Source organism: Balaenoptera musculus, chromosome 17 (assembly GCF_009873245.2).
Source record: "Balaenoptera musculus isolate JJ_BM4_2016_0621 chromosome 17, mBalMus1.pri.v3, whole genome shotgun sequence".
Classification (NCBI taxonomy): Eukaryota; Metazoa; Chordata; class Mammalia; order Artiodactyla; family Balaenopteridae; genus Balaenoptera; species Balaenoptera musculus.
In genome coordinates, this window is record NC_045801.1 from 34,715,077 (window position 1) to 34,739,921 (window position 24,845).

Genomic DNA, 24,845 nt, shown 5'->3' on the forward strand with positions numbered 1-24,845 from the left:
GCTGCTGGAAAGCCATGTGGTTGAGGACTGCAATAAAAAGGAAGCTTAGGGAGGGAAAGAAGCAGGACTTACTGGAGAGTAATTGTATATAGCTTGATGTTGTTTTTACTACCTGTGCCAGGTTGGCATTCTACCTAGTAATTTCCTTGTGTGCTAAGGAATTATCTGTGCATTGTATTTATTTGTACCCTTATTTGTACAAATTATTGTTACTTTGCAGCTAGAACACATTGCAAATAGTGTATTTTACTCTTTTTTTTTTTTTGGAGTAAAATTGCTTTACAGTGTTGTGTTAGTTTCTGCTGTACAATGAAGTGAATCAGCTATATGTACTTTACTCTTGATATGTATGACAGGAAGATTTTATTTTGAATGTTCTGTCAGAGGTTTCTTTCATGGAATATGAAACATAACCTAGTTGTGTTTTTTTGTCTTTATACGTAACTATATGTACATGTTATAGCAAAAGAATAGTAAAACAGTCAACCAATTAATTATATTTCAGTGAATCCTTAGCCTTAAATATAGGCATCTTTTTCTTTCTCCTTCTCCCTCCTTCACTTCTTACCTCCCTCTTTTTTGCTACACTAAATGAAAAAAATGTTTCCAGTTCTCTGATGAGGAAGGGAAAAAAATGAAAATTGAGTATTTTTATGTTTACTCATGGGTATCAAAAACCTTTAAAAAAGGCTTATCAACCAATATTAAATTAGCTTTAATAATACTGCTAGTGCATAGACTATTTAATTGCCTACCAGAGTTTTCTATAATTAAGCTTCCAATTTAATAAAATCCATTACTGGTTTAGAATTTTTTTTTTTTTCTATTTGTTATCCAAGTTTCTTACATTTTCTTCTTCTTCTTTTTTTTTTCTGATAAAAGATTGCTGATTTAGACAAGAGGTTTCAGAGAGTAGAGGCAAGTAACATTTGTTTGTCATTTACAGGCATTTGCAAGTAAAATCACTGGCATGCTGTTGGAATTATCCCCAGCTCAGCTGCTGCTGCTTCTAGCAAGTGAAGACTCTCTGAGAGCAAGAGTGGATGAAGCCATGGAACTCATTATTGCACACGGACGGTAATGTAGACAACGGGGAAGACATTTTAGTTTAAACATCAGCTACTTTATTTTTAGGGTGTGGCCGTCACCGTATCTTAAAATTTATACTAAATAGTACAAGACTTTAAATGGCTTTTTAAGAGATGGCTTAAAATCCATGAGTGAGACAGCTGACCTTCACATGTATTAGAAGGGCGGAATTTTAGCAGTCACTTTAGGTTCTGAAGATTTTTTACGAACCTTATTTAGAAACTAACTTATAAAGAAGTACATCTCATTCTCCACATGAATACCCCTAATGGCAGAGGCCAAATACCTCAAGAAATTGGGTGTAATCCCTGAGTCCTTGCAATAAACATGAAATTTCTTTTAGACCTCCTGATTTATCTTAAAAATCATGCAAGTTTTTGCTTTCTATTGTGTAGTATATTTGTTTTAATATTAAACTTGAAAATATCTAACAGTTAAATTACTTATCCTTCCTTTCCCCAGGTGACAGGTAAAAGTGACAGGAAGATATGCCGTACTTAATCTGTGCCCTACTGGGGCTACTCTAATATCCAGTTTAAGGCTTTGAAGTGTTACTTTAGATGAAAATGTCTGTTTATTTTTCTCCTAGTCATGTTATTGAATGAGGAACTTAGATTAGATATAGTCCTAGAGATGGATAAGTGGGTAGTTAAGCCCTGAAACTAAATAGCCACTTACCTATTCCAGCGATTTACCTGTCTCAGAGCCTTTGAATGGTCCAAGCCAAAGACTATTGCTAGAAGTTTATTTTCTTTGCTGTTACTACTATTTTTTCTTCTCTTGACTTTCATATACTATGTCTTTATTCCTCTTCCCTGTTTCTGGAAGTATCAACACACTGATATAGCTTAGCCCATTATAGAAAAAGTTGCAAATAATGTGTGTTTTTGATAAAAAAGATATTTGTAAATATATGTAAGGGTTGCTAATTTAGAAGTGTTTTCTATTGAATGCAAGAATATATAATATTGACTGCTTTCACCTGGCTTTATGGATTGAACAGTGAATTTATTAGTATTCTAGAATAATTAAATACCCTAGAGCATTTGATTGCTATTGGGGTTGCTTTCTGAACATTTTTCTGTTCTTTTACAATGCTTCCCCTGAGCTCAAGTTTCAGTACCCCTATGAAGACTGCATTTATTTTGTCTTAAATCAGGTAGCCTTTAGTTCATTGTCTTGGATCATACATGTAGCATCCTGTGTTTTTGTGTATATTATTGACATTTCTGTTCCTAGAACTGCATTAAGACTAGTAAGTGTCCTAGATATTTATATATTCTTATAAATTTAAATGCATATGGTTTTCTCTACACTAAATTCTAGAATTTCAGTTATCTGAAATGTGAAAGGTTGTTTGTTTGTTTTTAGGGAAAATGGAGCTGATAGTATCCTGGATCTTGGGTTATTAGACTCCTCAGAAAAGGTACAGGTAAGGGATGTTTTTGTACATGTGCTAATAATAAGCACTTGGAATTTAAGTTACAGAAGGGAGAGGAAAGCATATTTACAAAGAAACTATGTCTTTGTAAGTAAAATGCTTGATTACAGTAGAGGGAAAAGCAAAGGTAAGTATAAAGGTGTCATATACAGAATCAAGTAATAAGACTGGTTGAGATAGGGTTCAGTGTAACCCCACTCACTGGCTGCCTCCACTTGAGCACAGGCTGAATTAAGCTTAAATTAGAGATGTCATTAATTAATATCAGAGAAGGAGAGCAGTCCTATGGATTCCTAGGTCTCCTTCCTCAATTAAGCAGCAGAGATCCAGAGAAAATGTGACATACGGTATAGCAGTAAGAAGGCTTTTTTAAAAGTGCATGATGTATTTCAATTTGTAAGCTACCTGAGAATTTCAGTGCCAGCCAAGATATAATCTTATCTCTTTCACTGACTACAACTAAAGACTCTGGACAAAATACAAAAAGGAACTGCTTGAGGATTCTGAAAAGTAAACAACAGCACACTGATTGGAGGGAAGTCAAAATTTGAAAAACTGTTATTTTGAAGCATTGTTTCAGGCAGGACAGTAAAACTGGTCCCCATTACTCCGTCTTAACTGGAAGGTAGTACATGCTTTAAGAAATAAACTATAGTATAATCCACTGTCCAAGTCCCAGACTATCCCATATGGTGCATATGCGGGGCAGACCCAATAATATAATTAAAAGGCTTTGAAAACTTAATTGGTAATGGAACCACTGCACACAGAAGATGACACTTCCAAGCTGAACATAACCAGGTTATTGCCTACCAAAGCCAAAAAACATCAACATTCTCCATATCATTTTAACAAAACCCAGAGTTTCACAACTTAGTATTCAACATGTCCAGGATACACTCCAGAATTATTCAACATACAAAGAACCAACAGAGACTCACTAATTCTCCTGGGAAAAGAACCAATAGATGCTAGCCTTGAGATGACCCACTTGTTGGAATTATCAGAGACATTATCTCATGTTCTGTGAGATAAAGGTAAATAAACACAAATGAATGGAAAGGTAGAGGTTCACAACAGAGAAATAGAAACTAGAGAACCAAGGGAAAATTTGAGAAAGTACAATGTATGAAAGAAAAAATTCACTGAATAGGTCAATAGCAGAACAAAGATGACGGAGGAAAATTCACCAGTCAGTTTGAAGATAGATAGAAACGATCCCTTCTGAAGAACAGAAGGAGAAAAGATGTCAAACAAACAACAGTTTTCAGAGACCTGTTGGACCGTATCAAACATGCATGTCATTTGGAGTACCCAGAAGAGGAGAACGAGATTGTTACAGGAAAATATTTGAAGAAATAATAGCTGAAAACTTCCCAAATTTGATGCAAGACATAGATTTATAGATTCAAGGAGGTCAATGAACCCTAAAAAGGATAAACTGAAAGAAAACTGTGTCTAGATACATAATCAAGCTGCTGTAAAACTAATAAGGAAGCAAAGAATAGTGCCTTACATATAGATAAACAGTGATTTGAAAGGCAGTGGCTTTCTTATCAGAAACTGTGAAGGCCAGAAGACAACAGAGAGCATCATCCTTAAAGTGCTTTTAGAATTGTCAATCCAGAATTCTATATCCAAGGAAAATATATTTAAGGAATCAAGGTGAAAGAAGCTACCAGAGTTTCATTAAGTAATTTTACTTAAATGGATAGAGAAGTTAACAGGCACAAGCTGTGTATATCACAATTCTGAAAGAATGAATTAAATTTATTTACATTTGAATATGAATGTGGCTTTACCTATCGAACTTTATATTTAAGTGATATAGAGAACCAGTTCATATGTTTTGCTGTTAAAAATCAATCTTGGGTAATGTCAAAAATATTACTGTTAGTTTTTTGGAGGGGGTATCTGGATTATTATTATTGTTAATTCTAAAGAGAGTTATAATGGCATTTTTTAATAAAAAATAATCCTTTTCTTGTAGACACATATACTAAAATATAAACAAACAAATAAATAAAATCAATCTTGGGGCTTAATCTCTGATACTCTATTATTAGGAAAACCGAAAGCGTCATGGCTCTAGTCGAAGTGTAGTAGATATGGATTTAGATGACACAGATGATGGTGATGACAATGCCCCTTTGTTTTACCAACCTGGAAAAAGAGGATTTTATACTCCAAGGCCTGGCAAAAACACAGAAGCAAGGTTGAATTGTTTCAGAAACATTGGCAGGTAAAATAATCTTGTATTTGAATTTTTAAAAAATTTCAGTTTATGAGACTTCCTAAAATATATTAGTTTGTAAAATGTGTATATGCTCTACTATAAAAATTTCTCAACGTATTTTATGTATATTACGTATGTGTGGGGTGTTATGTGTTCTAGAATTATTTTTGAATTTAAATACTATTTGCTTGTTTTTTATTTTTAGGATTCTTGGACTGTGTCTATTACAGAATGAACTATGTCCTATCACATTGAATAGACATGTGATTAAAGTGTTGCTTGGTAGGAAAGTAAGTGATTTGAATGAACCTAACTGCTTTTACAATTGCAAAAAATTTGTTTTATAAAATAATTATATATATAGCATTAAATTAGTATTAAATTTTAAAGCATTATAGCCATTATAAATCATTTTTAAACATTTAATGACATGGGGAAAATCTGAATACATGGAGGAGAGAGCATAGAAGAATGGGTGACACACAGGTGGGTTTGGAGGGTTTGACAGACCTGGATCCTGTTGCAGACAAATCCCTTGACATTTATGGCATATTTCCCCATTTATAAAATGGTAAAGAAAACAGTATAGTGCCTGGCACATAGTAAGTGCTCAGTAAGTTCTAGTAAGTAGTGGCAATAGAAGTAGTATTGTATTGAAAGGAGCATTCCCAGTTTCAAAAATATACATAAGATGTAGGTGGGTAGAGGGGACAAAAGGATGTAAGAAAATATAGCATAGCATGCTTGATAATTATCTCTGGGTGACAGAATTAGCTTATTTTCTTTATGTGTTTTGATAGTTTGACAGCTGGTACACTCCTTTACGACGGGGTTGGGGGAGAGAAACGACATCCTTTAAATTAATGCATAATACTAATTATAATCACAAAACAACAAAATATTTTACAGTCTTTTCTAGTGATGCACAACACACATCTGATATGATTAGCATTGTTAAAGCTGTGGTCTGTTAATAACTTTCTTTACTCAAACCCATTGGTGAATATTATTTTCTGTTATTACAGCATATCATACTATGATACATATCTTTTCCTTTTCTTTTTCTTTTAAAACTCTGACTCTGTTGACTTCTTAAAGTGTTCCAGCTAAAATGTTCTTGTGCAGAGAAAGAAGAACTGGACTTGAAAGCTCAGCAACATAGAAATGTTGAGCCTTTAACAGGGTTTATGGAAAAGATTATGGAATCAAATAGACTCAAGTTTAACCCAATGATGTGACCTTCAGCAAGTTACTGGATTCCTCTGAGCATCAGATTTATCATCTGGAATTAATAACCTGTATTTTATGATTATTGTCAAGGCTAAACAGGATGTGTATTTAGCTTAGGACCAGTTAGTTGCTCGGCATAATCACTTTGCAATAATTAGTGCTGGTTTCTACAAATAAATTACTTTACAACTTAAAAAAAAAAACTAGTATACTCCTGGTTTTAAATTTTTTAAAAATGCATATTTTTCATGCTTTGAAAATTGAATGTGTTTATCACAGCCAAAGACTTATTAAAATTTTACCTCTTTAGATCAGTTATATTTAGTGGAAGATAAACTGATAAAGAATAATCTTCAAATTAGATAAAATTCTTTATCATAGATTTCAACTTACTAATGAATTCAGTTAAGATGTTTCTTTCGTAATTGATTTTCATATGATTACTTTCTTAGGTCAATTGGCATGATTTTGCTTTTTTTGACCCTGTGATGTATGAGAGTTTGCGGCAACTAATACTTGCTTCTCAGAGTTCAGATGCTGATGCTGTTTTCTCAGCGATGGATTTGGCATTTGCAATTGACCTGTGTAAAGAAGAGGGTGGAGGACAGGTAAAGCAAATGTGTGGTTTTCTGATCCTGGCAGGAGAATTTGGTTAGTCTGTTGTGCTTGACATATAGAAAAACAATTTAGATAAATAGGGACCAAGAAAGACAGACAGACAGACAGACAGACACACACACACACACACACACACACACAGAGAGAGAGAGAGAGAGAGAGATAAAAGACACAGTAGGAGATGGAGAGTGAGACAGACTGAGAGGTCGAAGAGTTTATAGTTACTTAGGCCTAGAATGTTTGCATTCCTTAGATACTTGTCAGATACAGAATTGTCTTTAGATTTTAAATTTTTAGGAAATTGTTTTATGAACTGTTAACTTATTACTGCTTTGACAAAATTGCTTTTAAATGGCACTGCTAAATTTTTCACAGGTGGAACTTATTCCTAATGGTGTAAATATACCAGTCACTCCTCAGAATGTGTACGAGTATGTGCGGAAGTATGCTGAACACAGAATGTTGGTAGTTGCAGAACAGCCATTACATGTAAGTGTTTTCTGGAAAATGTCACTTGATCTGATGAGGCTATTTGTGTCTTCTGTGTTTTAAACTAGCTCACAGTGTATTCAGCTTGCTTATAAAAGGTCAAAAATTTTAAACCAAAATGAATTTACATACAATGTAAATTACACATGAATCCAGACCTTTCTTTTGGGTAAAACTACTTGGAAAAACCATGTAATCATCAGAAAGTAGATTTGGTAAGGATGCTTTGTGGGACTAAAATGACTACTGTTTTGGGGGTCCTGCAACCACCCATACCTCTCTGTGGTGACTCACTAGAAGAACTCCTAGGACTTGGAGGCAGTTGTACTCATAGGTATGGTTTATTATAGCAAAAGGACTCTCACAAGGGGAAAAAAGTACATCAGACAGAGTCTGGAGGAATCCAGATACAGGCTCCAAAGTTGTCTCTCTGGGGGCATGAGCTGTCACAAAGAACATACGTCTTCCTCCAGCAGTGAACTACAGCAATGCATGTGCAGTGTTTGTGTTTAGGGAAGCCTGCTTAAGAGTCACAGTGCCCAGGGTTTTTATTGGAGGCCAGTCCTGTAAGCAGTTCAGACCCCCCTGAGGAAAAACACGTGTTCATCATAAATCACCTTCTTTGCACAAATAATCTAGGCAAGCTGGTACAGCAGGGTTTATTGTCCCAGGCATTCAAAATAGCCACATCAGTTAGTAATGTAAGGAAAATTCTAAAAACCAAGGACCATTCATTCCTCCAATCAGGCTCTTCTAAAGGGCAGCATCAGGCCCGCTCTTTCTCCTCTTGAAGAATGTTTATGAAGTGTTTCTGATCCCTGTTCTGGGAATAACTGTGTGGGCTCTGGAATCATACTGTCAGGGTTCAAATCATGGCTGCAGCCCCCTCTAGCTGTATGACATTAGCAAACTACTTAAGTATTTTGTGCCTTGGTTCCCTCCTCTGCAAAATGAGGATAGGATTAAATGAATTAACATATGTAAGGTGCTTAGAACAGTTCTTGGCACATGGTAATTTCTCAGTAAGCTTCTAGATTTTGGGTTTGTGTCAGGGATGTTTGTTTTTGTCATTATCATACTCTTCCTAGGATGTTGACAGGATAGCACGTTTGACAGATTGAAGCTATTCTTAATGACTAGCCTGTTACTAACATAATTAAAAAAATTATTTTTGTTAACTCCTGATATGTAACAGTACTCCTTCACTTTTGAACCTGTAGCCCTTTTTTCTTTCCCTCTGCCACTCTTTTGAATCTGTTAATAAGAAACTCAAAATACAGAACTTAATTTTTTAGTATTATTTAGAATTATTTAGTATTCTTAGGCTGCTAAAATTAGATATTGGGCTTTAACAATAATAAATGCTATGTAGAAAATGAAGTACTGATAGTAATAAACAGGTTATTTTTGAAATCCTCTAGGCAATGAGGAAGGGTCTACTGGATGTGCTTCCAAAAAATTCATTAGAAGACTTAACAGCAGAAGATTTTAGGCTTCTGGTAAATGGCTGTGGTGAAGTTAATGTGCAAATGCTGATCAGTTTCACCTCTTTCAATGATGAATCAGGTATGAAATTTTTTTAATGTTTATTTAAGGAATAAACTACATAGATAATTTGGTCAGTCAGTTTTCTGAGTTTCTGGTTCTTACATATTTACAGGGGCTTAGGAAATGCTGTATTACTCAGGTGTTTTTATATATATATTTTAAGATATGTTTGAACTATGATAGCTTAGCATTAGGTCATCCTTAATTCTTTTATTGTTTAATTTTTCTAGGTTTTAATAAATGTATGGTTTAGTATGATACAAGTAAAAATTCCTTGTGAGCAACTGTGTGAAAAGGACTTTTATAAACTATTAATAATTAAGAAAAAATAATCCATGTGACAATTCTGTTGGCCTTTCCCTATTCATGTTCCTTAAACTCTAATTAAAGAATTTGACTACATGATGTTTGCTTTGTAGAACAGGATCCAAAGCACACTTAGAAAGACATAAGAGCACACAAACACATGGAGAATCTAGAAAGAATAACAAGCGGTAGTGATAATCCTAGACTAACATTCATCTTTAGTGCTTGATTTGTTGCAACTCTTCCTTTTCAAGTCCCATATTCTAGGAATAGACTTTTTAGCTGTGACTACACAATAAAACACTGGAAGCTCCAAGAAATTCCTGAGAGGACTATAACTCTAGTCCAAGATTATTGCATACGTGAAGATACCAGTTTTTTCCCCTTTATTTTTCATATTTTGCAAACAGCTTCAGCCAAATTATAGTAAGTTAAATTTGGATAAATTTTCTTGTTTTTCCTTCATGCTTGGCAACGTATAGATCATTGCGTAGTAGTTTCTGTGCCACTTATTAATATAATTTTCAATACCTGTGAGATAAGAACTTGGCTTATTTGCAAACCAGAAACTTAGAAGCGGGAAAAAAATACCTAAAGACACTCCAAGTATGATCCTCCGATCAGCAGCATCAGCATCATCTGGAAGCTTTTTAGAAATGCAGAATCTCCGGTTCCTTTCCCCTTTCTTCCCCCATACCTAGTGAATGAGAATCTGCATTTTAAAAAGATCTCGATCCAAGTGATTTGTAAACTCATTAAACTTTGAGAAGCACTGGTTTAAGGTCATGAGAAAAATCATGACTTACAGATGGGATTAAAGTCATGTGATTTTTGAGGCTGGTGGTTCATTTTTCTTATCTTGGTCATCTTGGTCATTAGGATTGATTAATGAACTCTAGAGGTTTCACACATTATGCAAGTGGTCCTAACTTTCTCTGTTAGGGTTAGCCCGCCCCCCCCCCCCCCAATTTTAATTTTATACCTACTTTTATAAGAAGTAATATTCTAAAAATATAACTGATATAGTATATATATATATATTTTTTAACATCTTTATTGGAGTATAATTGCTTTACAACTGATATAGTATATTTATTGAATTTATATTCATTTGTAGGAGAAAACGCTGAGAAGCTCTTGCAGTTCAAGCGTTGGTTCTGGTCAATTGTAGAGAAGATGAGCATGACAGAACGACAAGATCTTGTAAGTTAAGTTTCACAAGATTTGTAGAAGAAAATGTAAAAACCTTAAATACTATGTATGACAGCGTTTTGTTTTCAATTTGTAATGGTTGGTCATTTTAATTTTGGCTAAAAAAATTATTGAAGGTCAGAAATAAAAGGCAGTTTTGTTTCTCTACTCTAGAACAGAAGTATGAGTAAAACTGTAAGCAGAGTGAAATACATCTTAGCTATTAAAATGCTATCCTTAGTCCCAGAAGATAATACCAGCTTATTGTTGAGACATGTTTTTCCCCCTATAGTGCTTATATATGCTAGCAGCCTCTTTTCTACATCCTTAATCCTTTTGACTAGCAGCAAACCTTTGCAAAATTTTTGAATAGTATCTTAACTGCTCTGTATACTATGAATAGAGTAGCTTAATTATGGGTACTACATCTCTGATTTAATCTTATTACTTATTATTAACTTAGAATCATAAATTAGATGATATAAACTTTGATTATATTGAAAAGTCTATCAAGTCTGTGGAACCTATGTCCAACCTTGAGTATATCCAAGTCAACCTGTCCAGTAACCTTGAAAGGCAGTCTAGACTTTCCTGTAGAAATTTGAGGGACATTCCTTACCCAGAAAATCTCAGAGATCCTTTCTATTCATATTCCTCATAGTTCCCTGTGACATTTCCCCTGTTGAAGCAGCCTTAGTTCTCAATACTCTAAACCAGACCTCTTATGGAATGTATAAAAATGATCCAATTTCTAGATATATCCCCCCATTTCATTTGAGAGGGAGAAATAAGTTACTTGTGCACGAAAGCACAAAACTTGCAGTTTCCAATTTACCTGTAATTCAGGCAGTAACTTATTGATATTTTTGGGGGGGGGGGGAAGGGGTCGTGCATTTAGCATTCCTTCATCTTTACATGGCCCCAAGAGCCTTCCTTCCAGTATTTCTCCACTATAGCAAGACAGGTTGTCCAGCAGTCCTAGCTGTCAGCTGGGTTTTGTTCTTGGCTTAGCCATATGGTAGTTTCCTAGGTTGCTCCCTAGGTTGATTCCATATAATTCCATGTACTTGGACTTTCCCAATCTTGTGGACCAACCCCAAAGTCCCTACTAATGCTAACACCATATCTGTCCCTGTTGGCTTTAGGAGTACCTGATAGCGTATTAGGGTTCTTGTAGTCAATCTTTGGATTCAGAGCAAAACCAATACATCCTCAGTGCAGTCGGTCAAGTTAAATCTCACTGCATTTCTTCTGCCTTCTACTGGAAGAGAAAGCTGTTAACTATTCAGTCTTTTGTGAGAGAGAATCTCCCTCTGTAGGGACCTCAAAATGTCTTAGCAGCAGCTTTAATTTGTGAGCTTTACTCTTTAAACTCCTGTTATACCAAGGTGTCTTTTACCTCCTCCTCGTCCCCTTCCCCTTTTGGGAGGTTATCCTTCACATATTGTTGGGTTTTTCCTTATGTGTCTCAAGGACAGAATATAACAGCGTTTCCTAAACTGTTCTCCTTTGAATTATTAGTCCCAGGATTGTGGGGTAAGACTACATGGTTTATTTCCCCCTTGGAGAGTCACAGGTCACTAGTAAAAGTTCTGAGAAGTCCTCTGGTATTTATTTCTCTTCCTCTAACTTCTTGGAGGTCCAGCGATGTAGTCATCTGTCTGGTTAATCACGTTTATCCTTGAAGAAACACTTTACATTAAGTTTCTTTTTTTACTTGTAAAATGAGTAGATTGGGCCAGCTTTACCTCTACAGTACCTTCCAGCTCTTTTATAGTTTTTTGAAGATTTTGGAGACCCTAACAAACACAGAGGTTTTTTTTCCTGCCTCCCTCCTATAGAATTCTAGATGAGATTTCTCACAAAACTATGCTTAACGAATAGTTTAGGTTTCCTAGTCATTCTGGGATAATGAATATATTTGTCTGTTTAGTTGTACACTATAAATGCAAGATTTTAAAAGCTTTACCTTAAGAGATAGGCACTGTCTTACTATCAGTGAGGAATGGTATGTATTAATGAAAATATTTCAGGAAAGTATATCTTTGGTTATCATATTTAAAGAAAAAGTAATTTATGCTATATTGCACAAATTAGATGCATTTTAAAACTCAATGTTGGGACTTCCCTGGCGGTCCAGTGGTTAAGATTTTGCCTTCCAGTGCGCGGGGTGCGCATTCGATCCCTGGTCGGGGAGCTAAGATCCCACATGCCTCGGGGCCAAAAAACCAAAACATAAAGCAGAAGCAATATTGTAACAAATTCAATAAAGACTTTAAAAATGGTCCACATCTCCCCCCTGACCAAAAAAAAAAAATCTAAAAGAAAAAAACCCCTAAAAATGTTAACATGGCTTATTGCATGGATTTTGATGTACAGTAGATGCTGTTGAACACTTAATTAACTATTATAAAATTATTATGTATCACAATGGACCACTGAAAATACTGGGTTGTTTTGCTAGTAGATAAAATGCAAAATAACTTTGATAACCTCTGTGAATTTTGAACCTTTTTTGGAGACCTTGTACCTTATTCCCACTAAGAGATGCTCTGGAATTTAGAAACTGGAAAGGCCCTTAGAGAGCATTTGGTCCAATAGCCTCATGTTACAGATGAGAAACTGAGGCATTGAAACATAGTCACTTTTCTACATAACTGACATTTTTTTCTCTTCTGACCCTGAACCTTTCCTTTTTAATACAAGAAATTTAAAACTCAGTTCAAAATAATACCCCTTCGTAGGTTTTAACACAAGAATGGGGCTCTATGTATATATTGCCAGAGTTAAGGGTTGAATGTTAATCTTTTAAAAGCCAAACTTGTAATTATTATACTCCTGTTTAGGTTTACTTTTGGACATCAAGTCCATCATTACCAGCCAGTGAAGAAGGATTTCAGCCTATGCCCTCCATCACAATAAGACCACCAGATGACCAACATCTTCCTACTGCAAATACTTGCATTTCTCGACTTTACGTCCCACTCTATTCCTCTAAACAGATTCTCAAACAGAAATTGCTACTCGCCATTAAGACCAAGAATTTTGGTTTTGTGTAGAGTATAAAAAGTGTGTACTGCTGTGTAATATTACTAGCTAATTTTGTAGATTTTTTTCCATTTGTCTATAAAAGTTTATGAAAGTTAATGCTGTCACACCCCGTGGTGGTACCTTAAAGAGATTAAATGCAAACAAACATTCCTTGCTGAGTTTGTAGCTTAAAGGCCTGAGGAGCACTAGCAACATTTCACTATAATGGTTTGCTAGTCAACAACTTCTGGGTCTAACCCCAGCCAAAGATGACAGCAGAACAACATAATTTACACTGTGATTTATCTTTTTGCTGAGGGGAAAAAATGTAAAATGTTCTGAAAATTCACTGCTGCCTTTGTGGAAAGTGTTTCAGCAAAGGTTCTTGTATAGAGGGAATAGGGAATTTCAAAATAAAAAATTAAGTATGTTCTGTGTTTTCATTTTAACTTTTTTTATGGTGTTTAATTTGTGGTTGGCTGCAATTGTGTATCATGTATATGGAACTTGTAAAAAAAAAAGTTCTGAACATTCAGATCTTAGAGATGAAATCACTTTTACCTATAAAAACCACTTTTATTGCGGTTTGACTGCATTGAGCTCTAGGATATTAAATGATATCACTAATATTTTGCATGTAATTTGTTCATTTGAGTGAGGGCACTTTTTTGTACATATGATGGGGGCCAATGCACAATACTTTATCACAATCAACTTTTTTCCTTTGTATCCCTATTTCAATGAGCAGTCAGTCAGGTGTACTGCACTTCAGTTCTAACTAGACATTTGTACTAAGGCATTTCAGTTATGTAAACTCAGCCTGGGCACTTTCTGATAACTGTAAAATGTTTTATAAGATCATGATTATTGAAGATAAATTTTGGAAAATTTTAAATGTTCGTGAGCAGCTTAACTACTTTTGTATCTAGCCTTTTTTAAGTATCTTGTTACATTTACTTTTTTAAATAAAGAAATTACAGAAGAAATGTCAAGTAATACTGAAGAAACAGTTTTTATTTATGTAGTTGTACATTTTTAAACTAAGGGCAATATACCAACACGGTTATGTGCATAAAAATTTTGATTTAAAGAACTGAATGTACACATGGACTCTAAGAAACAGAAGAAAATCAGTCCACATTTTACAGTTAGCAGAGAATCCTGAATGGCACTGGCCAGGCCACTTTTTCTTTTTACAAATGGGGGAAGTAAAGTGAGCCTTACTTGGCATAGGAAGTTGTTACTACACTTATATTTGATAACTAAGTGAGAGGTTCTTTTTGATGACCTATTAATTATGTAGCTTAGGACCATTATGTCTGAATTCTTGTGGTTTAAGTAGCTTTATTCAATGGCATAATAAGGAACACTGTTTTCTTCACCATGTCTTCAGTAAAGTGACTTAAACCAGTCACTTTACCTACTGAAAACCGAGGAAAGAAATTCTCTGGAGTCTTTCCTACCTTTCAGTTCCTTTATAGGACTCCTGGCCTTTGGGATGTTTTTCATGTTCAAAGGCACTATGCTTTATTTTATATATATATATATATATATATAAGTTATATATATATAACTTCCTTCAGAAGACTGAACCATGTGATATTTTCAGCCCTGCTGACAAAATAAGTATTAAAAACTAAAGTGACAGTAGTGAAATTCATTGTATTACTTAAAACATACACAACATATGATGTATGAGATGTGTAAATTAACCAAAGGTTACTTTACAAAATGAGACATTGGTTTTTATGTCTAAATGCTATTTCTGAATAAATGAAATAGTAATTAGAGTAAGAGCTGATTTTCATCGATGTGTCTGAAAGAGATAAAAACTTCTGTATGCACATGATGGAATTGATAAAATATTAAATGAAAGCAAACTAGATATGATTAGGACATTTGAAACCCTAATTGTGAACTTATTTTTAATAGTTATTGAAAGAATGAAAGTATTTAAAATAATGCACAATGTCTTAAAGTCTTCCTAAATCAAAATTTTGGTTAAAATGCTTTTAGAAATATCAAAAGCAGAGTTTTTTTTTTTTTTTTTTAAGTAAAGCATAAAATGGTTCTAAATGTAAAATAAAGTCATGTAAAATAAAGTTCTCTTTTGGTCTTGTTTAGTGATTAAATCTAATGGACTTGAAAACAAATTTAGGAATAGAAGACCAAGAATGAACTTTACTGAAGGTTTTCAAAGTTTTGCTACTTTTATTTCTTTCCCCTGAATTATCTGAATATCAAGACTACCCAGTATAAATGGCTTCCTGGGGCATACTTGAGAGGATTTTTAAATAGCATAATTTCACTATTTAGTACTTGCCCCCGAAGATACGATTTCTCTCCTAAAGATATTATTTTTGTGTGTTTAGAGGTAGTCAGCAATATCTAGGTCTAAACTCAAGCTGAGATCTTTCCTTGAGGCAGTAGTTCTTATGCTTCTGAATGTGTGATTCTCTTGTGCTTGTTAATAGATGAGCTTTGCTCATCCTCTCAATCACATTCTGATTCAGTAACTCATAAGTAGAGAACAGAAATCTTTATTCTTAACAGCATCCCAGGTGATTCTGAAACACTGCCCAAAGAGCATTCCTTTTTTTCATGAATATAAAGCCCCCTGTTGGTAAACGCCCCAGAGCCAAACCTTTCCTTCTTAAAACCTATGGAAAGATAATTCTGTTAATCATCTACGCCTGGATTAGGTTCTTCCTCCTGTGCCTGGGTAGTGATTGAAAATATTTTCAATGTTTACATTAACCTAAGTAGGTAGGTATGAACATAGAGATTAATTCTTCTCTAAACATCATTTGATTAATGTAGAAATGTATTTTAAATGTGACGTGTTTACTCATTTCAAAATACCTTGGATTAAATATAAGCAAAGAATCTTACGTTACCTCATGAGATTCAAAAAAAAATTACTGGATTGTTATCACTGCAAACATGAAGTCTCTAATTACTTGTATTGAGTATTTACTATGTGCTAGGCAGTTTGTCAAGTGCTTTACTGTATTTCATTTTATCCTATGAGATAGGCACTATTACCATCCTCACAGATAGGAAACTCGACACAGATTAAAAATTTTGCTCAAGGTTACACAGCTGGTAAGTGCTGAAGTGAGATGTCTCCAGGCATTCTGGAGCTTGCGTTCCTGAACATTGGGCTACACTATTTTGTGGAAGATATGATTATAATTGAGTTGGTCATTAAAGGTCCTGAGCACCCAATTCCAGTATGTAGGTGTGTGTGTATGGAGAGAGGTTCCCCCATACCACCAAGCAATGCACAGTTCAACTCAATTCTGACACTATCTACCTGGAGATAACATCAGATTCCACAGGTAAAGGGCTCAGTCCCACAAGACCTGCCCTCCACTTAAGAAGCCAGTTGCAAGCCCAAGTTATTACCTATACTTCTGACTGGCTATATAAATCAGAGGTTCCCATGACTCTCCTTGGGTTTGATTAATTTGCTGAAGCGGCTCACAGAACTCGAACATTTTATTTATTAGGTCACTGGTTTATTATAAAAGGATGTAACTCAGGAACAGCCAGAGGGAAGATAAACACTGGGCAAAGCATGGGGAAAGGGTGTGGCGTTTCCATGTCCTCTCCCCACATCTCCAACCCTGAAGCTCTCTGAACCCTGCCTATCTGGGTTTTTATGGAGGCCTCATTTCACAGGTATGATTGATTAAATCATTGACCACTGGTGATTGATTCAACCTCCAGTCCCTCTCCCTGCATAGAGGTCGGGGGTGGGACTGAAAGTTCCAACCCAGTCAAGGTTGGTTCCCCTGGCAACCAGCCCCCATCCTTATGAGTGGTCCAAAAGTCACCTCATTAACATAACAAAAGCAACATTGTTCTCATCACTTAGAAAATTCTGAGGGTTTGGGGAGCTCTGCACCAGAAACGGGGATAAAGACCAAATATGTATTGCTTATTATAAATCACAATATCACAGTCATAGAATAATGAAATACTCCAATGAGAGTCTGGCTGATTATGAAAAGGCAGAGTGATTCATATATTTTTTGCTAAAGATTTCTAAGAAAAACATTTTTGTATTTTAGTAACTTCCCCTGAGGATAGTAAGAACTCTGAAGATCTGGGAATTTTCTAAAATCAACCATGGTACCTACTTTTAAGTCTTAAAAAATGAAAAGCACCATACATAATGAAGAACTAATTTCTTGTCTGCAAGTTTTCTCATGAGTTGTAACAAGCTGCTTGCTCTAAAATAGTAAATGTCTTTCATGGGTAAAATAATTTTCTGAATCTTTTTCAGAATGTATTTTTGATTATTTCTAGTTGCTGAACTGGATTCTTTGAATCAATAGTTTGTATTTTTACGTAGTGCATGTAGGTACATGCAGGAACTCTTCAGGAAAAAGAGCAGGCTGTGTATTTGAAATGCTTTCTTCAAGGGGAAGATGAAATTTGACTATGAAGATTAAATGCACTGTCTATTGCAAAATTATGGCATAGTTCTGATTACATTTGAGTATTACGAATTAGCCCTAGGAAAGTAACTTTGTAAACAAAGTGTCAAGCTCTCAGGTAAAAATTTTCAGATTGTGTAATGAAATCATAAGGTACTGTTTACTGCTTATAGAAATGGAAGGCTTATGTGATCGTTTTTTACACATTTATTTAGTACCTTTAAATAACAAATACCTAAATTTGTGTTATGTTTCATTAAGAATTCTGCCCACCTAAAAAACATAAGAATCCTCTCAATTACCAAGAAATGGATTGGGGTGGGGAAGAGTGAGTAAAAATAGTCCTAACAGCTGTGTCAAAAAACAGGCACCAAAATCTAAGTACAATAATGAAAGCAGAGGCTTTGATTCCTAGAATGTTTTTGATCATTGGGTTTCTGCTTCACGACAGATTAGAAGTGGCAAATTAGGATCAAGGAAGCTAGCAAACATTCAAAAAGTAGAATGGAGCCATTTAATGTAGAAACATTTGGTAGTACCAGGTCTGAAAATCTGAATACTGCAAACAATGTATCTGCTACACAGATGACATGGCAGGAGACCCATCCAATTCAAAAAGAGCACCCAAGACTAACATTTATCAATACTTCAGCTCAGGATAACTATTCATTTCACTAAAAACTTCTGTATACACTGGAAAACGGCAGAGAAGCATGCATTTTGTTTTAAAAGATACAATCAAAGTTGATAAGGTTTAGGATGTCAAATGAAATTCTGTAACCTGAAATACAGGGCCTGGAACAAAGTAAGCACTCATATGTGTTGAATGAAAGAAATAATTTATTCCTTAAAGGCTTCTAATAGATACGGAACTACTGTATTATTTACAATTAATGAGGTAGTAAAGCAAGATAGAGAAAAGCTTGTCTTGGATAGGTATGTAAGTTTTCTTGATCATATGAACTTTCTGGAAGCATCTTAAAGATTGTAAAACAGATTTATTCTATTAATTTTTAAATAAAATTTTAGCAGAACTACCTTGGAACATTAAATAAGGGAGGCAAAAACTTACTGATATTATTTCAAGGTACAGCAGCTGAAGGTTTAAGTGATTTGGGAAAGTGAAAGAGGAGAACCAAGATTTTCATACAATTTTTGTCATTCTGCACTTTTCCGCTACCACAATGCCTTAGACTTCTGAAAGCTCATGAGAATAACAAAGAACTCCTAGCCATTGCTTTCCTACAGCTATGACTTTACCTTTAAAGCTTCAGAGGCACAGGTGCAATTCCCACCATTTTTGGTCCATGCATTATCTGAAACTAGTTCACTCGCTTGTTGTCTAACTTCTCCAGTGACCTCAAGACCAGAGACCATCAGAAACTGTATCCTTGTTTACTTCTTTTAAGCCCAGTGCTTAGAATGGTGCCTGGCTCAAAAATAATTTATGAATCAATAAATTATCTAGTTCCCAAGTTGGAAACATGGAATCATACTTAACTTCTTCACCCCCACATTCAAGTTAGCCATAAAGTCCTCTAATTATTAAACCCTCATCTCTCGAATTCACCTATTTCTCTACAGATCCTTGTCTAACTTTAAGTCACCATCATCTTGCCTACATCAACAGCCTACTAGCTGATTTCTCTGTTGTTTTGCTCCACTTTGATATGTAGATGGAACAATCTTTCTAAAATGCATATTAATCCTGTCACTCACTCACTTGTTTAAAATATATTGATTTCCCATGGCCCTTAAGGTAAAGTCCAGGACTCCTTAACACAACAAGATAAGACCCTTCACAAATGCCATCCTGCTTCACAGCCTTATCTCTACTTGCTCCCTTGTTATACTGAAAGACTTGCAGTCCCCTGTGGGTATGTCCTCTGTCACCTTGAGGCCTGTACAGATATGCTTGACCTTACTGCCCTCTCTTCATGGCCCTTCATCTTGGAATGGTTTATTTCTACTCATACTTAAAAATTCAGTTTAGCCACCTCTCCAAGAAGCTCTCTCTCCATCCTGACAAAGCTGGTTTAGATGCTCCTCCTCTGTACTCCCAGAACAGCATATGCTTGCTTGATTTCCCCCTCTAGTCTGTAAGGTCCTTAAGAGTAAGAATCATGGCTCACTTAACCTTTGCCTCTCTAGTACCCAGTATGTTTATATCTATTAAATGAATGAATAAATGAATTTCAGTGACCAACTTTAATCCAGTTTAGAAAAATACTGTTGTAACCTCACTGTTGATTTTTATCATCACCTGGAGCTCTGCACCTCTAAAATTTTAAGTCATACTATGCTACTCTGTGACCAAAAAACTACTACTGTCCTTCCAGTGCTCTCACACTTATTATAATGAGTAAAAGAAAGCAGCCTTGCTTCCATTATTCTGTATTTAGCTTAGACATGGCAGCAACTTACCCTAAAATAGTTAAGGGAAGAAAAAGTTTTTTTGTACTTTGAAACCTAAAAAAAAAAAACTGCATTGCTTGCCAATTCTTTTGAGACAAATGCTTTATTTATGGTGGATGTGCAGTACAGCTCAGTATGGCTTTGAGGGTGGCAGAGCTAGATCAGATCTACGGCTGAGCCAGTCACTTCTGGGCCGCATTACTACACACCTCCAGTTGGATTTGTCATAGGCACCATGATCTCAACACATATAAACCTGACATGAAAAATTTCCTACTAAACCTTCACTGGTGAAAGGCATTGCTAACTGCCTAATCTCTCTCTCTACTAGAAACTTGTAGGCATCCTAGAATCATCCCTCTAATGTACCCTCCATATCTAATCACTGATCAAATCATCTTGAGTATACCTACTTAATTCACATGCATGTCTCCTCCTTACATTCCCCACTGCCTTATTTCAAGCATGTGTTACCTTACACCTGGCCTATTTCAACTGGCTTTAAACTAATCTTCCTGTCTCCAAATTTACCCTTTCCCCCCACATTGGAGGTCTTCCTGCGTGATAAATGAATGCCTCAAATATAGAAGCATCTACTCCAGTGCTTTTCAAACTAGGGTTTAGGATCTGCCAATTTTGTGCAAGGGTTTTATTTTTATTTTTAATAAATATATCTTGGATTATCAGGATGACCATTTATGATGGCACTGATGCCAAGTAATATTCCTTTAAATGACTGAAAGCTAAAGAGGGAAACTTAATATATAAATGATGCATTTGTTCCTCATGAAAGGCAAGTGATATACAGGAGAGCTGTTGTTGTGGGAAAATGGAGTCATCTATCCCATGGCTGGAATGCAAAAGGACACGCTTCATTAATGGTCATTATAAAATTCATGCCTATGCAATATAGTTTTTGCAAAACATCATCCATTGCTTACTGTCATAAATTTGAATTTTACCATTCCTACAGTCTTCTTTGTGTTTATTTTTATTTTTTAGTTGTATAAAGCTCTAAGAATAAGGAGTTTATAATTGGTCTTACGTTTGTACATACTTATGTAACAATATATACAGTTTAAGTCAATACTAAATTTTTTTTTCTTTAAAAGAGTTTGAGGGGCTTCCCTGGTGGCGCAGTGGTTGAGAATCCACCTGCCAGTGCAGGGGACATGGGTTCGATCGCTGGTCTGGGAAGATCCCACATGCCGCCGAGCAACTAACCCCGTGCACCACAACTACTGAGCCTGTGCTCTAGAGCCCATGAGCCACAACTACTGAGCCTGCGTGCTGCAACTACTGAAGCCCATGCACCTACAGCCCATGCTCCACAACAAGAGAAGCCACCACAGTTAAGAAGCCGTACACCGCAATTAGAGAAAGCCCGTGTGCAGCAATGAAGACCCAACACAGCCAAAAATAAATAAATTAATTTAAAAAAAAAAAGTTTGAGACATCATTCAAGTTTGAGAAATGAGGATTTATCCATCTTATTGGTACACAATAAGCCACCAGTAGCTTGAAATTATATGTTTTCTGTACCATAAGCTAAGTTGCCTTCTTCAGTCATTACCACACAAATCTCTGTAAGTGGAATGGAGGCTGTTCCAGTTACTATGGTTGCATAACAAATTATCTCCAAGCTTAGTGGTATAAAACAATCATTCATTATGCTCATAGATTCTGTGGATTAGGAATTTGGACAGGACACAATCATGATGGCTTGTCTCTGCTCCATGATGTCTGGGGGTTTCAAGTGGAAGGAAGACTTGATGGCTGGTAGCTGGAATCCTTGGACGGTTTGTTCATTCACACATCAAGAAGTTGATACTACCTGTTGATTGGGTGCCTCAGTTCCTTCCCACATAGGCTTCTCCATGTCATCTTTGTGGGCTAGTTTTTGGCTTCCTGTAGAATGGTACCTAAGTTCTAAGGGCAAACTTTCCAAAAGAGAGAAAGAAAACCAGGCAAAAGCTGTCTATATTGTCCTTTATGAACTAGACTTGAAAGACATGGATTCTATTTGTTAAAAGTCAGTCACTCCAATGGAACAGAGTTGAGAGCCCAGAAATAAACCCATGCATATACAGTCAACTAACATCTGACAAGGGAACCAAGAATACTGAATGGAGAAAAGACAGTCTCTTCAATAAATGGTGCTGGGAAAATTGGATATTCACATGTAAAAGAATGAAACTAGACCCCTATCTTACACCACTCATAAAAATTAACTCAAAATGGAGTAAAGACTTAAATATGAGACCTGAAACCATCAAACTCCTAGAAGAAAACATAGGAAAAAAGCTCCTTGATATGGATCTTGGCAATGATTTTTCAGATATGACACCTAAAGCACAAGCAAAAATATAAAAAATAAACAAGTGGGACTACATCAAACTAAAAAGCTCTGCATAGCAAAAGAAGTCGTTAACAAAATGAAAATATAACCCAAAGAATGTGAAAACAGTATCCGCAAACCACCCCAAATATGTAAAGAACTCATATAATAGCCAAAAAGCATATAAACTGATTTTTAATTGGGCAAAGGACCAGAATAGATAGTTTTCCAAAGAAGATATAGAAATGGCCAACAGGTATATGAAAAGATGCTCAACGTCACTAATCATTAGGGAAATGCAAAGCAAAACCACAAGATATCAACTCACGCCTGTTAAAATGGCTAGCATCAAAAAGACAAGAGATTACAAATGTTGGCAAGGATGTGGAGAAAAGAGAACCCTTGTGTGCTATTTTTGGTGGGATTGTAAACTGATACAGCCACTATGGAAAACAGTATGGAGGTTCCTCAAAAAATTAAAAATAGATCTACCATGTGATCCAGCAATTCTGAAACCAAGCAGGACCCTACAGGGTCTTCCCAGGGACAGAACCCCTGTGACCCCCAACTCTTGTTTGTAGAAAAGCTTTAGCCTCCTAAGCCTTCCCTGAGTTCCAAAGAGCAAATTTAATCAGAGATGTGAAAAAATGCAGAAACAAAGGAAAGCAGTCAAGCAAGACAAAATAATAATAGTTTGGCTATAAAACAAAGTCAAGGACCTTTCATTCCTTTCAAGGGCTATAGATAGTATCCTAAGCCATATCCTTTAGTTATTCTGCAGATAGTAAAATCTCCACCAGGTGGAGGAAGTTAACTACATGCTGACCACCAGCACTAGACCCAAGACTAGCTGGAGCCAGAAAACTGATCATTGAGATCCCTGAAATACCACCTTGTTACCTCACCCTCAACCAATCAGAGAACTGTGCACAAGCTGATCACACACCCCATGACCTTCTCCCTCACACTGCCTTTAAAACCCTTCCCTAAAATCCATTGAGGAATTTGGGTCTTTTGAGCACGAGATGCCCATCCTCCTTGCTTGGTGCCCTGTAGTAAATGCTGTACTTTCCTTCACCACAACCTGGTGTCAGTAGATTGGCTTTGCTGTGCATCAAATAAGTGGACCCAAGTCTGGTCAGTAACAATTTCACTCCTGGGAATATATATGAAGGAAATGAAAACATTTTGTTGAAGAGATGCCTGCACCCCATGTTCATAACAGCATTATTTACAATAACCAAGACATGTAAACAACCTAAGTATCCATTACCAGATGAATGGATAAAGAAGTTGTGGCATATAATTATTCAGCCATAAAAAAATGTTTGCTTAACATGTATGGACCTTGAAGGCATTATGCTAAGTGAAATAAGTTAAGTCAGACAGAGTAACACAAATACTGTATGACCTCACTTATATGTGGAATAAAAACAAACAAACAAAGCAACAGAAAAAAACCCCAAACCCAACACCACCAAACTCATGGAAAAAGAGATCAGATATGTGGTTACCCAAGGCAGGGGAGTGGGGGAAGAGGGAATTGAATGAAGATGGTCAAAAGGTACAAACTTCTAGTTATAAGATAAAATACTAGGGATGCAATGTACAACATGATGACTACAGTTAACACTACTGTATGATATATAGGAAAGTTGAGAGTAACTCTTAAGAGTTCTCATCACAAAGAAGAAAGTTTTTCTTTTTCTTTTCTTGGTATCTATGTGATTATAATGTTAACTAAACTTGAGGTAATCATTTCACAATTTATATAAGTCAAATCATTTTGCTGGACACCTTAAACTTATACTGTGCTGTATGTCTATTATATCTCAATAAAACTGGGGGGGAAAAAGTAAGTCATGGGGCTTCCCTGGTGGCACAGTGGTTAAGAATCTGTCTACCAAAGCAGGGGACACGTGTTTGAGCCCTGGTCCAGGAAGATCCCACATGCTGTGGAGCAACTAAGCCTGTGTGCCACAACTACTGAGCCTGCGCTCTACAGCCCTCGAGCCACAACTACTGAGCACACATGCCATAACTACTGAAGCCCACATGCCTAGAGCCTGTGCTCCACAACAAGGGAAGCCACCGCAATGAGAAGCCTGTGCACCGCAACAAAGAGTAGCCCCCGCTTGCCGCAACTAGAGATACCGTGCACAGCAATGAAGACCCAAAGCACCCAAAAATTAATTAATTAATTAATTAATTATTTTAAAAAAGTAAGTCACTAAGGATAGCTCACATTCAAAGGAAGGTTTTTTTTTTTAAGATTTTTTTTTTTTTGATGTGGACCATTTTTAAAGTCTTTATTGAATTTGTTACAATATTGCTTCTGTTTTATGTTTTTTGGTTTTTTTGGCTGCAAGGCATGTGGGATCTTAGTTCTCCAACCAGGGATCAAACCCACACCCCCTGCATTGGAAGGTGAAGTCTGCATTGGACTGCCAGGGAAGTCCCCAAAGGGAG

The 24,845-nt window shown here is 35.9% G+C and overlaps 1 protein-coding gene across 1 annotated transcript in view; it reads left to right on the forward strand.

Annotated features, from left to right (window-relative positions):
* The window catches only part of UBR5 (ubiquitin protein ligase E3 component n-recognin 5), a 140,901-nt gene extending 127,274 nt beyond the window's left edge, over nucleotides 1-13,627 (forward strand). The window contains 9 exon segments of the mRNA XM_036830478.1: nucleotides 947-1,077; nucleotides 2,461-2,521; nucleotides 4,597-4,772; nucleotides 4,972-5,056; nucleotides 6,449-6,604; nucleotides 6,990-7,103; nucleotides 8,525-8,669; nucleotides 10,075-10,160; nucleotides 12,995-13,627. Coding sequence (XP_036686373.1) covers nucleotides 947-1,077; nucleotides 2,461-2,521; nucleotides 4,597-4,772; nucleotides 4,972-5,056; nucleotides 6,449-6,604; nucleotides 6,990-7,103; nucleotides 8,525-8,669; nucleotides 10,075-10,160; nucleotides 12,995-13,207 — 1,167 coding nt within the window. The 3' untranslated portion in view covers nucleotides 13,208-13,627.
* The last annotated feature ends 11,218 nt before the right edge of the window (nucleotides 13,628-24,845 follow it).